General features: G+C 35.6%; 6 protein-coding genes across 6 annotated transcripts; 3 read left to right on the top strand and 3 right to left on the bottom strand.

Annotated features, from left to right (window-relative positions):
• Positions 1 to 75: 75 nt before the first annotated feature.
• RO3G_17347 (uncharacterized protein) lies at positions 76 to 1239 on the top strand (the record flags this gene model as incomplete). Its single annotated transcript, XM_067671931.1, has 3 exons — positions 76 to 244; positions 296 to 480; positions 970 to 1239. The coding sequence occupies 3 exons, from the start codon at positions 76 to 78 to the stop codon at positions 1237 to 1239; spliced, it is 624 nt and encodes a 207-aa protein (XP_067528032.1).
• A 274-nt stretch (positions 1240 to 1513) lies between these two features.
• Positions 1514 to 3746, bottom strand: RO3G_17348 (uncharacterized protein; the record flags this gene model as incomplete). Its single annotated transcript, XM_067671932.1, has 3 exons — positions 1514 to 2257; positions 2323 to 3480; positions 3552 to 3746. 3 exons carry the CDS (start codon positions 3744 to 3746, stop codon positions 1514 to 1516), a joined length of 2097 nt encoding a protein of 698 aa, XP_067528033.1.
• Positions 3747 to 6494: 2748 nt separating this feature from the next.
• Positions 6495 to 7633, bottom strand: RO3G_17349 (uncharacterized protein; the record flags this gene model as incomplete). Its single annotated transcript, XM_067671933.1, has 6 exons — positions 6495 to 6590; positions 6707 to 6774; positions 6819 to 6823; positions 6874 to 7157; positions 7327 to 7571; positions 7600 to 7633. The coding sequence occupies 6 exons, from the start codon at positions 7631 to 7633 to the stop codon at positions 6495 to 6497; spliced, it is 732 nt and encodes a 243-aa protein (XP_067528034.1).
• Positions 7634 to 9177: 1544 nt separating this feature from the next.
• RO3G_17350 (uncharacterized protein) lies at positions 9178 to 10227 on the top strand (the record flags this gene model as incomplete). Its single annotated transcript, XM_067671934.1, has 3 exons — positions 9178 to 9615; positions 9703 to 9963; positions 10033 to 10227. 3 exons carry the CDS (start codon positions 9178 to 9180, stop codon positions 10225 to 10227), a joined length of 894 nt encoding a protein of 297 aa, XP_067528035.1.
• Positions 10228 to 10657: 430 nt separating this feature from the next.
• On the bottom strand, positions 10658 to 11993 carry RO3G_17351 (uncharacterized protein; the record flags this gene model as incomplete). Its single annotated transcript, XM_067671935.1, has 2 exons — positions 10658 to 11781; positions 11882 to 11993. The coding sequence occupies 2 exons, from the start codon at positions 11991 to 11993 to the stop codon at positions 10658 to 10660; spliced, it is 1236 nt and encodes a 411-aa protein (XP_067528036.1).
• A 438-nt stretch (positions 11994 to 12431) lies between these two features.
• Positions 12432 to 12839, top strand: RO3G_17352 (uncharacterized protein; the record flags this gene model as incomplete). Its single annotated transcript, XM_067671936.1, has 2 exons — positions 12432 to 12731; positions 12804 to 12839. 2 exons carry the CDS (start codon positions 12432 to 12434, stop codon positions 12837 to 12839), a joined length of 336 nt encoding a protein of 111 aa, XP_067528037.1.
• Between the last annotated feature and the right edge of the window lie 890 nt (positions 12840 to 13729).

Raw genomic sequence — 13729 nt, forward strand, 5'->3', positions numbered from 1 at the left:
TTCGAAAACTGGATCGCGCCATTTGAGTTGTAAAATTCTCTGTATTCCTAGGGCTAACCTTGTTCATTTTGATTTATGCCAACTACCCTTGGCGTATGCTTTGTGATCATTATTCAAGCGGCTTCATGTTCGTTCAATTTAATTCATCTTTCTATTGTTTATGTATTCACGTCTTATACGTATAATCTGCTAACGCCCACACCCTACAGCAAGCAAGTCAACATTAGATTAGCTGTTTTTGAAAGTAGATCATGCACAGAAATTATAGATATTTTTGGAATACATTCATCAATAGTAGACCGTTACGTAAAGAAGTTTTTAAAGACTGATAAAGCATGCAAAGGCGTCCATCCTGTGGTTCCTCCTATATTAACTAGAAAGTACGTTGGATTATTGATGCTCAAAGGAGATATACAGACAGCTAGAGGCAAGTTCCTCAGGCTAATGGAGCTAGGACTCTCTATGTCTTATATCACTGCAGTAAACATCCTGAAAAAAAAGAATGTCTGTCGTATTTTCCTTATTAAATACTCAAATGTCGTGTGAGATTACTCAAGATCTCCATGTCATATAATTTAAAGCTACCTCTATATAACACGTAGTGTTATATAGCCATCAGTACTCATAAACAACTTTAGTAATTTACATTGCGCAACTTCGGTTCTTCAATTATTAATTTTATAAAATCAGACGTAGTTTGTATTTAATGAGCTCTCTCTCCTGTCTTCACTCAATAAAGAGGTTCAAGAGTCTCATCGATTATCAGTTTCCTGTTTACACTTTATTTTTACTTTTAATCGACTACAAACTACTCACCCAATATCACAATGTCCATGCAAAGCTACAGAAAAAGCAGCTACTTTTAACAATTAAGTATATTTAAAATAGCTTGGCATAGGCAAAAGGATATAAGGATTGGAGTGTTGATCGATGAAGACAGGCAGTATTCTCCAATGAAACAAAATATAGTATTTGGGGCACCGATGGCGTCAAATACTATTGGACAAGATCAAGCAACATATTGCGACCATATCACCTCGACCTTACAGTGAAGCATGGCGGGCCTGTTTTAACTTTATGGAGACGCAGATCTTTATGAGGCCCTGGATATGCATATCAAGCTTGCGGTTGGATATTGAATTTGGAAGTACATCAACATATTCTTGGTGTAACCTACCTGTATACATCGAAATGCTTCGAATGGCACAAAACACAGATTTACTTTTGACCGGACATTGAGCATAAACATACATCTCGATCGACAATTATATAATGAAAAGAGCATAGGGTACGCTATATTAATACTGTGAGGGTATTTTTTCAAGAATAGCAGTGTCTCCGACGCGGTCCCCTCATTTTTTTGGGGGGAAGGGACGGATGGTGAAATACTTTGTTTCTGGAAAATTTTAAATCCCGCTTTCCTGCTGATACTTTAACGCTTTCATTTGAATGATATATTTGTAATAAATTACTTTATTATTAATTCAATAGTAAACAAAAAACATTTCAATAATTAAATCTGATTATCTGCGACTAACTTGCACATTTGGTTGATAGAAAGCTTGTCAGAAACTCTTCTGAATTCAAGAAATTGTGCAGCTTCTTCACAGCTTATACCTCTTTCATTTGACAGCGACTCTATTTTCTTGTACAGTGGAAGACGTCTAGTAAAGAACCTAGACTCGGTTCTGTTGTCTACTTTGCGCCAATCTGCACCGTACTGCTCTTCCATAGACTTGATAGATGGCTTTCCAGCAAGACCAACAGAGTATTCTCGCCATACATCTGTCACGCTTATCAAACTTCTACTCATTTTGAATGATGGTAGACCTCTTGAGTTAGCAGCACTTGGGGAAGGAATAGATGACAGCGGAACAGAAGAGGAAGGAAGGATGGTTGATGTTTGTTGAATTTGTGTATTCTCATCACCTTGTCTTAGCATGTTTGAGATTTGCAAAAAAGAATCAGCGAGCATGGTTCGGTTTTCTGCTTCCAATTGCTTGACTGCATTCAAAGTAAGTTGATTCTGAGATTGGACTATGTTCAGCATAGCATTCATTGAGTCAAACCCTGTCTTCATAGCTGCTGCGACTTCAGGTAACAAAACTTCCAGATGTTGGCTCATTTTGAACTTCTCATCGTTGGCAGCGATTGCAGATGAAAGACGCTCTTCATAGTCTTTGTAAATATCAGTATCAAAGATGCTGTGGGACCAAATAAAGCTTCCGGGGTATTTTCCCTTCAACACCACTGAGTCCTAAGATAAAAATAATTAGATATCGTAAGCATTATGACTTGATTTGTAAAAAAAATAATCCTTACCTGCAAAAAAACTGTTCTTAAATAATCCATTAAATCTAAAAAGTTTGGCCCAGCAATATCGTCTTCAACTTCCTTCCTGTAAAACTTCTCTCTCCAATATTCAATCCAAGGAAACACCATTTTGCGCAATTCTTCTGATGGCTCAATTGAACCACGATTGATGAAGTAATCACCCTTACGAGTAGTGAACCCGGCCAGCACTTTAATGGCATCAACAGGAAGGCCACTTAAATAGCAACCAACCATTCTATCGCTACCCCAACGTCCAACTTGTCTCTGTTGGTCTCCAGAGACACCTTCATTTGCAACCATATTAATGGCACTCTTTCTGTTGATGTGAGTGAGCTTGCTTGAATGAACACCGCAATACCTAAGCACTTGTTTATAAATCTTGGCTTGTTCACTATAGGTAATTGACCCATCCCCTGTAGTGTTTGGAAACAAATAAGTATCATACCAATCACGGCGAGTCGAGAAGTTTGGAAATGGTAGGTTTTGATGATGGAACAAGGAAAAAAAATATTGAGCAAAAGCGCCATGTGGACAAACTTCAACATCCCTATGGCGAAGAGCAGAACCATATTGAATCTTGCCATCCTTATTAGTCTTACCAAATGTTATAGTGGCTACTATAGCAAAGCAAGTAGAGGGGCCTTGATTTTTGAGTTCCATGATGAATAAATCTGGCAGCTGTGTTCCAAGAGCAGTCTCACTACGCATAAGCATGGCATGGCTCATAGAAAAGCAGACTTTGTTTCTCAAAGAAAAGATGTTGTTTTGAATCAAAAAATACTGATTGATTCGAAGCAATTCTTGATCTGTATAGCCATCATTCAAAGTATTTTTCCCACGATCCTCATATTCGGTTCTTTTGCGTCTTGCTTCCTTTTTGGTATGAGTGTCAAGAAAGCGCTTCACGATAGGTCCTCTTGCCATTGTATGCTTATTGAATCCTGCTTCTACCTGTTGATGGTATAAATCAACCACAGCTTTTACATAAGCAAGGACTGATTCCCTACCCAATGGTGCGGGTGATCCATCTGCATTTTTCTTGAATTTGTTTCCACGGGTCAAAACATAGTCTTTGAGAAAGAAAGCTAGCTTTGCGTCATAAACAATAGTACCATCCGCAACTTTTTCTTTATTGGCGCACCATTCCTATTTTCAATTTCAAACAATTTAGAAATCATCACCCAAACAATCTTTATAACATATAGCTTTTAACTTACAAACCATTCTCTTTGCTTAGATTTATAAGCAGCAGTCGTGTTCTTGGGACGATATGTTTGATTTTCAGCAATGACCATTTGCGTATTTTTATCCATTGCTAGCCTGGCTCGAATCATGTCTTCATAATGTTCAGCATCTGGAAGAGCGATATCATTATCTCTAGTAGAAGGACCAGCGTTTGAATCGTGACTCATTGTGTCGTATAGTAGTAATAATAACCAAGTAAGAGATAAAAGCAAAAACAAAGAGCAATGTAGGTACTTTTTGAGACTGATCTTTATTTCAGTTTAAGTTAAAGTAAAAATTACTCTAATTGAAGGCAAGTATTTATATCTTATTGAATGAGTGGCTTGATATCTTCTATTGTAAGCGTTCTTCTAATCTTCAGGTACTTTAGCAAGTGTTATCTCTAATTATGATTATGAAAACTTTTCATTTGTTCTTTTGTATGTCTGTCATAGATTACCTTTTATTCTGGGAATTACTCACTGATTTGAATAACGTTATTTTAGGTGTTATTTCAATTATATGAAAGATTAGCAATATTCCTGACATTAGATTGGGTTACTGACAACAGAAAATATCTTGTTATCTTGATTGGTACTTCTTATCAAAGAACTATCATTAATACAATACATATTCTAATAGAGTATGCTTACTTGGAAACAATTGTATAATCTTATTTAAATAAACTCGTATTTTACTTATGATCTTGTATTAAGACATGTATTTATCAATGTCAACTATAATCGGCTATTTTTCTTCAACGCATTGTTCAATTGAAATGCTTAACAAATAGTAGAAGAGATATGTTTGCAAAATTGGCAATTAGTTGCCAAAAAAGAAAGTGTATATTTTTCAATTGTTGATATGAGGATCCAATCCCTAACAACCGATATTTGTCACAATAATGTAGCTTACCGTATGCACCAATCAATATTAGAAATTTGGCTTTTATATGAAACGTCAAAGGACTTCTTGTACTTGCCCTGTCACTCCCCTTTTTTTTCTCTTACAGCAAAGCTGAGTTGCATAAAAAAGCTTTTCAAGCACTTTATTGGTTATCAAAGTATACAAAGGATACATTGGATATCAGAGACCCGATCGCACTTTACTTTTTGTAAAAGTGAAGTATTTCATAGGTTAGAGCACTATACCTAAACATTTCAATTTCCGATATGTAAGTTTCGGAGACCCGACTGGGGATCTGAGAGACCTGAGGTCATGATACTGCTTATCACAAATCCCAAATTTAAAAGCTGTGGAGCACGTATGACATTCACTTATGTTGCTACTGAGTACATTTAAGACACATGCGACAAGTCTGGACCGTTAATGACAAAAATTATACGTAAAATGAAATATATTTAACAAATATATTTGCCAAAGGTATCTCAACAGCATGCTAGGAAGAATAGATGCAGCTATTAAAGCAAATGGTGTCATACACGTTTTGAAGTTAAATAATACAATTAATGAAATATGGCTATTTTTAAAAATGTGATATTAATTGGACAGTATCTCCATGACTAGCAAAGGAAAGCCATAAGCCGTGATGTCTCATAAGAGCCAAGATGCAGTTTTACAAATGACTATAATTTTACACTGATATGTTGAATCGTTGGAGAGATGTTGGTCTCGGTGCGAGATTTGAACTCGCGTTGCAATAGTTTTTGTAACTACTGTATTTGTCATAAAAAATAATAAAGCAATCTATTGACTTGATAAACAAAAGTGTTTTGTATGTATTTGTTAATTATAACTGCCTTGTAACAAAATGTTAGCAGAGCTTCTTTATTTTTTATTCTTTTAGAATATACACGTATTCTTTTTTTATAATGTAATAGCATTTGCATTTCTATAAAGTATATTTGTTGTTAGAGTACTGTTTTCATTTGAACAATGAACTTTTTATAGCTATACTCTTTTCTTTTCTTTTTTTAACTTCGTCTTTTTTTTTTAACTTCGTCTTTTTTTTTTTACTAAGTCTTTTTTTACCAGGTCATTTTTTTCCCAAACACGATTATTTTTCTATGTTCTGTAACACGTTCGTAATGATTTAAGCTAAAAATCACAAACCACGTTCCTAATATGTATTCTTCTGAACAAAATAATCGCAAAATGCTTTTGATTTCCGCATTTTGCCTTCAAAAATAAAAAAAGAAGACATCGGTCTTTCAACAGTAGAGGGGAACAGGCTTACCAAAAAAAGATCATCTGTAAAAAAACAGACACTTTTTTAAAACGTGAATAACTTTATGAATATTTACCCTACAAAAAAAACAAAAATATCGATAAATTTCTTTATTTTTTTCGCACCTAAATCTTTTTTCAAAATTCAAAAATGACCAATACAACGAAAGTTACATCTTTTCTCCAAAACCCATAAATATCTGTTAACCAAAAAATGTTCAATCTTGCGATATGCTTTATCCAATTGGAACGATTATTTGCAGTGCGGCCACTGCAAATAATTGTGCAAACTCTGCGAATCGTTAATTGTTAGGTATATGCTTTTATGTTCAGCAATATCAAAATCTGTGATTGAATGCATATTTATGCCGACGACGATATCAGCCATACTTTACGGGCCTATAATTCTATTATTTATTCTACGTCCTGCTAATGCAGATACTGACGGGAGTGATAATTCAGAGTTCTAAGTAGATTTAATCCTTAATGTGCGAGGACGTCTATCTTGGTAGCTGCTTTTCATAGTCTTTTCTACGTCAGAAAAAAATTGGGGACCAATGATACTTTTCAAATCAATGCTTTATTTGTCTTTTTGTTCTTTATAAACCACTCATATTGCCTTATAAACTTCTTTATAGACCACTCATATAGCTTATATACTTCTTTATTAACCATTCATATTGCAATAAATATTGCTTTATATACACAAAAAAATAGGGATTTGGTTTATAAAAAATAGCTTTTTTTATTTACAGTAGGTCAAAAAACTGCTGCAAGGAATTGCAAAATTCATGTTTTACAGCTGCTTGTCCATGGATACTGCACCAAACTATCTCAAACTTTGACTGTTTGTACCTCAATAGAAAGTGCGTTTATTCGTCGATTATCGGATATGGGCAATGTTTATTGGTGGAATTTGATACTGCTAAAGGTAGTATTCTAAACATCCGGTATTTTTTACTTGTTTACATATGTTTGAAATAATGAATTTTAATACGACCCAACCGGTTGCCATCACAATTTTTCTCACTTTTGACGTGATTAGAATGCTATCTATATTTAAGAGTGCTTACAATTCCTTTATTTTAAATTTTATATTCCTTTGTTTAAATTATTTCTCTTTTTTACCCTTTCGTCAATCGCATGCATAAATGACTGTCAGAGGAGAAAGTAAACGACCTCAAACAGACATTAACCGGATCCACATCAAAATATGATATTGCTAAGGAGACTGGATTACATGAATCAACTGTTAGTAGATACTTTATAACGTTGTTTTCAAGTAGGACAGTGAGCACAGGTGATAGACCTGCAGTAGTCTCCGAAGTGACGAAGCGGTTAATCAAAAGAAAAGTCATTGAACGGGTTCTAAAGGCTTCCAAAGAGGTATACCGGGAGCCTGTTGGATTTGGCTACGATATCTCATACCAGTCAGAAATTAACGTACTGAAATCAATGGAGTTCCATTTTCTGATAGAAAAAAAGGAGCCATTTCAGACAAAAGTGCATACGTAGCATCAGTTGAAATGGAACAAGGAGCATCAGGATTGGGCAATGGTTGACTGACAACAAATCGTTTACTTTAATGAAACCAAGATCAACGTATAGGGCTTTGATGGTGATAATCACTATCGGAAAAGGCCAAGTGACCTTTTTCAACATCATGACCTGGATTTTGTAATTCAGCATGAAGCTAGCAAATTGATGTCCTGGTGTTGTATAACCTCTGAAGGACCAGAATATGCTTGCTGAATTTACGATGGAAAGTTGTACTCGGGTGTTTACCAGCATATTTTGAACACTACGCTTTGTGGTACTATGAAGTACTACAATTTCGACTGGTCCAACATTTACTTTTAGCATGACAATGACCCAAAGCACAAGGCATAATTTACAATAGCCTAGTTATCTAGTAACCAAGAGAGCTATATTAACGATTGGCCAGCTCAGAGCCCGGACTTAAATTCAATCGAGCACGTATGGCATCCATTGAAGTTGTAGCTCAATTATTACGAACGTAGAACAAAGAACACAGATGTGCTTTGGGAACGAGTTGATGAAATATGAATTGACTTCGATAAATAACTTTGCCAAAGGCATGTAGATAACATTTTGAAAAGAACTCAAGAGATTATTAATAGAAAAGGAGGTTCAACTAAATATTAATAAATAAATTCATTCCGTTCAAATTTTCGTTTTTCCAAATTTTCAAATTGCGCATCTCATATTTCCTTCAATACTTATCCAATAGGGCTTAAACTCTTTCGGATTTTTCAAGACATGTAGAAGATTTACTATGTGGGAACAGAGGCAGTTTGTGCCATTGTAACAGGATGTGCGCTACAAAAACCAAGAAAAATGGATTCCTTGCAGCAGTTTTTTGACCTACTGTATTTAAATGAAATAATAATAACAATATACAGTATTTCTTTGCTTGTAGTGTTTTAAAAGCTTACCTGACTTACCTATCGTCACCAAAAAAGCATCAACTAATCTAAAAATACATCAATTAATCTCGTGGAACTCAAAAGGTTCTCATGAGAAAAAAAAAAAAAAAAGGCCAAGCTCAAGGATGCAAAGACACAAGGATTCAAAGATTCAAGGATTCAAGGACTTGGGCACTCAAAGCAAAAGAAGAAAAGACATCAGTACTCAAGAACCAAAGCAAGGGCGAGAAAGAGATAGTAAAAGGCCAAAGCAAAGTAGCATGTATCTATAATAATTATTAGCTATTGAGTATACGTAGTAGAAGTAATAGTACCTTTCTTTAGATAGGCCAGAAGACTAGCTAAGCTTATACCAGCAAATAAAAAAGGAAGCAGCATGTATCTATGATAATTATTAGCTATATAGGTTATGTAATAGAAGTAATAGTACCTTGCTTTAGATGGAACAGGAAAAAAAAAGAAAAAAAGACACTAGTTAAGCTTATACCAACAAGTAAAGGAAGCAACGATAATCCTGGGAAAGAGACTTTATAAAGACCATTTCAAACATCAAGAAAGCAACCGATATGATTTTACTAAAGTAAAAGCATCGTTAGAGCAGGAATATGGTATATATAATATGAAGAACTTACCTTTTATGAAGATTGTTTTTTTTAAAAAAAAAAAAAAAAAAAAAAAAAGGGAAAAAAAATACTTTTTTTTATAGTCTCATTTTACTAGTGTTACAACTATTCGGTATCAGTCAAATCTAATAACTATGAAAGCTCGTTCTAACGCTATTTTTGAAATTAGAGCAGCTATTAGAATATTCAAAAAGCTTGTTTATATATTGTTAAATTTATTCTTTAGTTAACTTTAACATCTTCAACCCAAATAGTGTTTTTTTTTTAAAAAAAAAAGAGAGTACAAAAGAAACAGAAGAATATAAAAAAAACATTGTAGGACATTTTTCTTTTTTTTCCTTCTTTATACTTATTCTAAAAAAATGTCCAGACGCGTCGCCACCCCCATCAACGTTCCCAGCAATGCCCCCAAAAGGGCAAGGGTTTCCATGGGCATTGCTGGATCATCGTCCACTGTTGTTCCTTCTCCTTCTTCTTCTCTTTCTTCTGCTCCCGCTCCCGCTCCTGCTCCTGTTTCCGCTTCTGCTTCTGCTTCTGTTCCTTTTCCTGTTCCCGTGTCCGCTCCTGTCCTCGTTTCTGCTCCTGTTCCAAGCTTTGGCAGCCATACTGGTGCAGAGGCCTTCGGAGCAGCCTCTGGTCTCACACCAGAGATGATGGCTGCTCAAATGCAGTTTTTTGCTCAAATGTGGCAACAGCAACAACTGCAGCAGCAGCAGCAGCAGCATCCAGTTCAACAGCCACAGCAAGGGCAGCAGTATGTTGATATGGCTGAGATCAACAGGATCAAAAAGCAGTGTAGTGTAAGTCTAAAATTAAAGTATCAATTAGCAAATACAATTTAATAACTTTATTTCTTTTTTTTTCTTTTTTTTTTACTTACATTATAGGATCACATAGCTGATCACTACCGTGAATACTTGGTTGGCCATGGCATCAAGTTTGATACGCTCAAGTCCATCACCGACAAGGCCAATAGAAAAGTAAAAAATCTGTTGCGCGATGAAGTCAGGAAGCACCAACGCTTCAATGGCCTGACTGATTCGCAAGTATTCACCATGATTAGAAGTAAGTTCTATTACATGGTGAATAAGGCAAATGGGAAAGCTGTGACGACACCAACGTCAGCCTGCCGCAGCCGCGTAAATGCAGTAAGTACTTGATATTTAAAAATTGTAATATAAAATGCCTATAATACTTACATCAATACTTTATAATAGAAACTCCTTAACAGGAGGGTTGCTTACAACGCTAACGCAGCTGCATACCAAGCACGGTTCCCATTTGCCGAAAAGATCTTGACGGTTGATTGGACCTCTGATGAGGAGAATGGCCCAGAAGATGAAGATGGCCGTACGTTTATTGTCAAACGGCCATCATTCAGAAGTGAAAGAGTAAGTATGACATATCAATAAATCTCATTTTGTAATATACCTTAATTGCCTACAGGTAGTGGAATTCCACAAAGAGCTTCAGAAAGGGTACAAAGAATTACTAAAGAAAAAGGGAGCTCCACCAACAATTAGAAGAAGAGTGCAAAATGTTGAGATGGAGTTCCCAGATAAACTCGATCATGAGTACTACCCTTCCTGGGCTTTTTCTTCCCCTGCTCTTGGCTTCCCCACTTCTGTTTCTGGTCCTTCCTCCTCTGCTGCTGCCAACCCAATGCCATAGGCATCCACTTTTTTGTTTGCTTTTTTTTTTTTTTGTTTCTTGTTTTGTTGTCTCTTACCAAATTGAATAAACATTTGTTAAAAAAAAGTAGTCTATTGAATGATTCTTTAGTAAAATATATAAAATAATAATAATGATAATGATAAATGATTGAATAGTTTTGCATAATTGTTACATATAAATTTTTCTTGGAAGAGAGAGAGTGAGAATATTATTGTCGATATATGGCTTGACAGCAGCAGGATTATAAATGCGATGAATCGGAAGTATGCTAAGCCTTGACACTGGTTTATACTGATTCTTCCACACTTGGATGCCAGTACCATCAAAAGTGGGAAAATGTTGGGTCGCATGGCTGTACCAATTGACAAATGCAAAGTAATGAGTGTTGTTACCAAATGAATGAGTAAAAAAATATGATATTTGACCAATGCGCAGTTGATTGTCGACAATGGCCTGAATGAATGATGATGGTGATGATGATAATGAATTATCACTTGCTGGCTGATAAAGCTGCCCAAGCAAAGTGATTTTTTTGAATGAGTGTATTGTGGTATCAATGTATGTGTTTGTAGTCATAGGTGCATAGGTGTTCATATAATAATTTTTTAAAGCGTCATAATGTTCATGACATATAAGTTCTGTCTTCTTATTGAATTTTAAAGGATAGGATGTAGGTGGCAGAGGTTCACTACTAGTAATTGTCGAATTAAATAAGCTAGGTCCGTCTATGAAACGAGAGTAATCAAATGGCGTTAAACCACTCTCGTCATTCGTAACCTCACCTATCTCTTCTATAAATTTGGTTAGTAGGAGCATGTCTTCTTTTGTTGAATTTATAAAGGAATGTAAGGAATATACTAGATCTTGTGTGTGAACATTTTGAATGAACATAGTAGCATAAGTTGTTTCAAATCCAGTCTTAAAATTGATGTTAATATCTTTCATATCGCCATTAAGACGTTCAAAGCCATAAAGCCAAAAAGAGTATGAGGGGCCAAAGTCCAGGAAGCTTTCTTTCAAATGAAGATGCATATGCATGTTTGGAGTAGGCATAGATTCACCATACAACTCGACACAGATCTTGCCAAAGTTTTTCATCAATAGATGTGCTGTATCTATGTCTTCTACTATGATGGAAGGTCCAGTGACCAGCTTCACAGCATCGACATACCGCAACCAGTTCACAAAATGTTCACCTGACAGTCTTTGTTTGAGAAGGAAAGGTGACAACGCAACAACCCAAGTTCTCCACTCATCTGATTTCATATTAGCAAAAGCACCAGAGATTTTTCCTATTTTTTTTAAAAAAAAGAAAAAGTAAGTATCTTGCCCCATCATACAATAAAGTTTTATTTTGCGTATATATAAGCACAATCTAGCAGTATTACATACCTTCAGATAGCTTAGTGTATTGCCGAGGAATGATTATGGTAGTTGACTCTGTTGCCATTGCTGAAGAATCAGTAGAATCAAGCAAACCAAAATCCTGCCAAACTTCAATCATTTTTTTTGGTGTTCCAAGAAACAAATTATGCATTGGATCGACAGTTACAGTAGGTCAAAAAACTGCTGCAAGGAATTGCAAAATTCAGGTTTTACAGCTGGTTGTCCATGGGTACTGCACCAAACTATCCCAAACCTTGACTGTTTGTACCTCAATGGAAAGTGCATTTACTCGTCAATTATCGGATATGGGCAATGGTTATTGGTGGAATTTGAGATCGCTAAAGGTAGTACTATGAACATCCGACATTTTTTACTTGTTCACATATGTTTGAAATGACGAATTTTAATACGACCCAACCGGTTGCTATCATAATTTTTCACATTCTTGACATGATTAGAATGATGCCAGTATATAAAAGCGCTTACAATTCCTTTATTTTAAATTTTATATTCCCTTATTTAAATTATTTCTCTTTTTTACCCTATCGTCAATCGCATGCCTAAACGGCTGTCAGAGGAGAAAATAAACGATCACAAACAGGCATTAACCGCATCCACATCAATGTATGATATTTCCAAGGAGCCTGGATTACATGAATCAACTGTTAGTAGATACTCTAGACGGCTGTTTTCAAGTAGGACAGTAAACACAGGTGGTAGACCTACAGTAGTCTCCAAAGTGACGAAGCGGTTAATCAAAAGAAAAGTCATTGAACGGGTTTTAAAGACTTCCAAAGAGGTATACCGGGAGCTGGTTGGATTTGGCTATGATATCTCATACCAGTCAGAAATTAACGTACTGAAATCAATGGAGTTCCATTTTCTGATAGAAAAAAAGAAGCCATTTCAGACAAAAACGCATACGTAGCATCAGTTAGAACGGGTCAAGGAGCATCAGGATTAGGCAATGAGTGACTGACAGCAAACAGTGTACTTTAATGAGACCAAGCTCAGCGTATAGGGCTTTGATGATGCTGATCACTGTTTTGCCAAATATGAAATAGAAGACAAAAACTACAAAAAGACGATAGTTGTGAAACTAAAGATTATATATGACTTTATTAATAAAAATATTGAGGGTATTTATACTTTTTGAATGTCTGGGTCTTTACCGCTATTTCAATTGATCGGTTAAAAGAATGATATGGAATATAAGGAAGGATAGTGGATAATCAATAGCCGCTGTCTACTTGACGAATCAAGGGACAATGAAGTAATTAAACTATTGATCTAATGATAATTATAGAATAGGATTGAACTGCCGTTGTTGTAATCAGGTTCCGATATAGTCTTTTAGAACGCTGGTAGGACAACAGGGCAAGATTGGCTATTGCAGAATTCTCACGTTTATTAATAGAGATCTGGTTAGACTATAATTCTGTAGTATCCAAGTTTATCCATGAATGTTCACTTTATTAGTTGTGTGGATACAACAATCACTATTGGAAACGGCCAAGTGACCTTCTTCAACATCATGACCTAGATTTTGCAATCAAGCACGGAGCTAGCAAAATGATGCCCTGGGGTTGTATAATCTCTGAAGGACCAGGATATGCTTTGCTAAGTTTACGATGGAAACTTGAACTCGGGTGTTTACCAGCATATTTTGAACACTACGCTTCTTGATACTATGAAGTACTACAATTTGGACTGGTCCAACATTTAGTTTTAGCATGATAATGACACAAAGCACAAGGCATAATCTACAATAGCCTAGTTATGTAGTCACCAAGAGAGCTATATTAACAATTGGCCAGCTCAGATCCCGGACTTAAATTCAATCGAGCACGTAGG

Source organism: Rhizopus delemar, genomic scaffold (assembly GCF_000149305.1).
Source record: "Rhizopus delemar RA 99-880 supercont3.42 genomic scaffold, whole genome shotgun sequence".
Taxonomy (NCBI): Eukaryota; Fungi; Mucoromycota; class Mucoromycetes; order Mucorales; family Rhizopodaceae; genus Rhizopus; species Rhizopus delemar.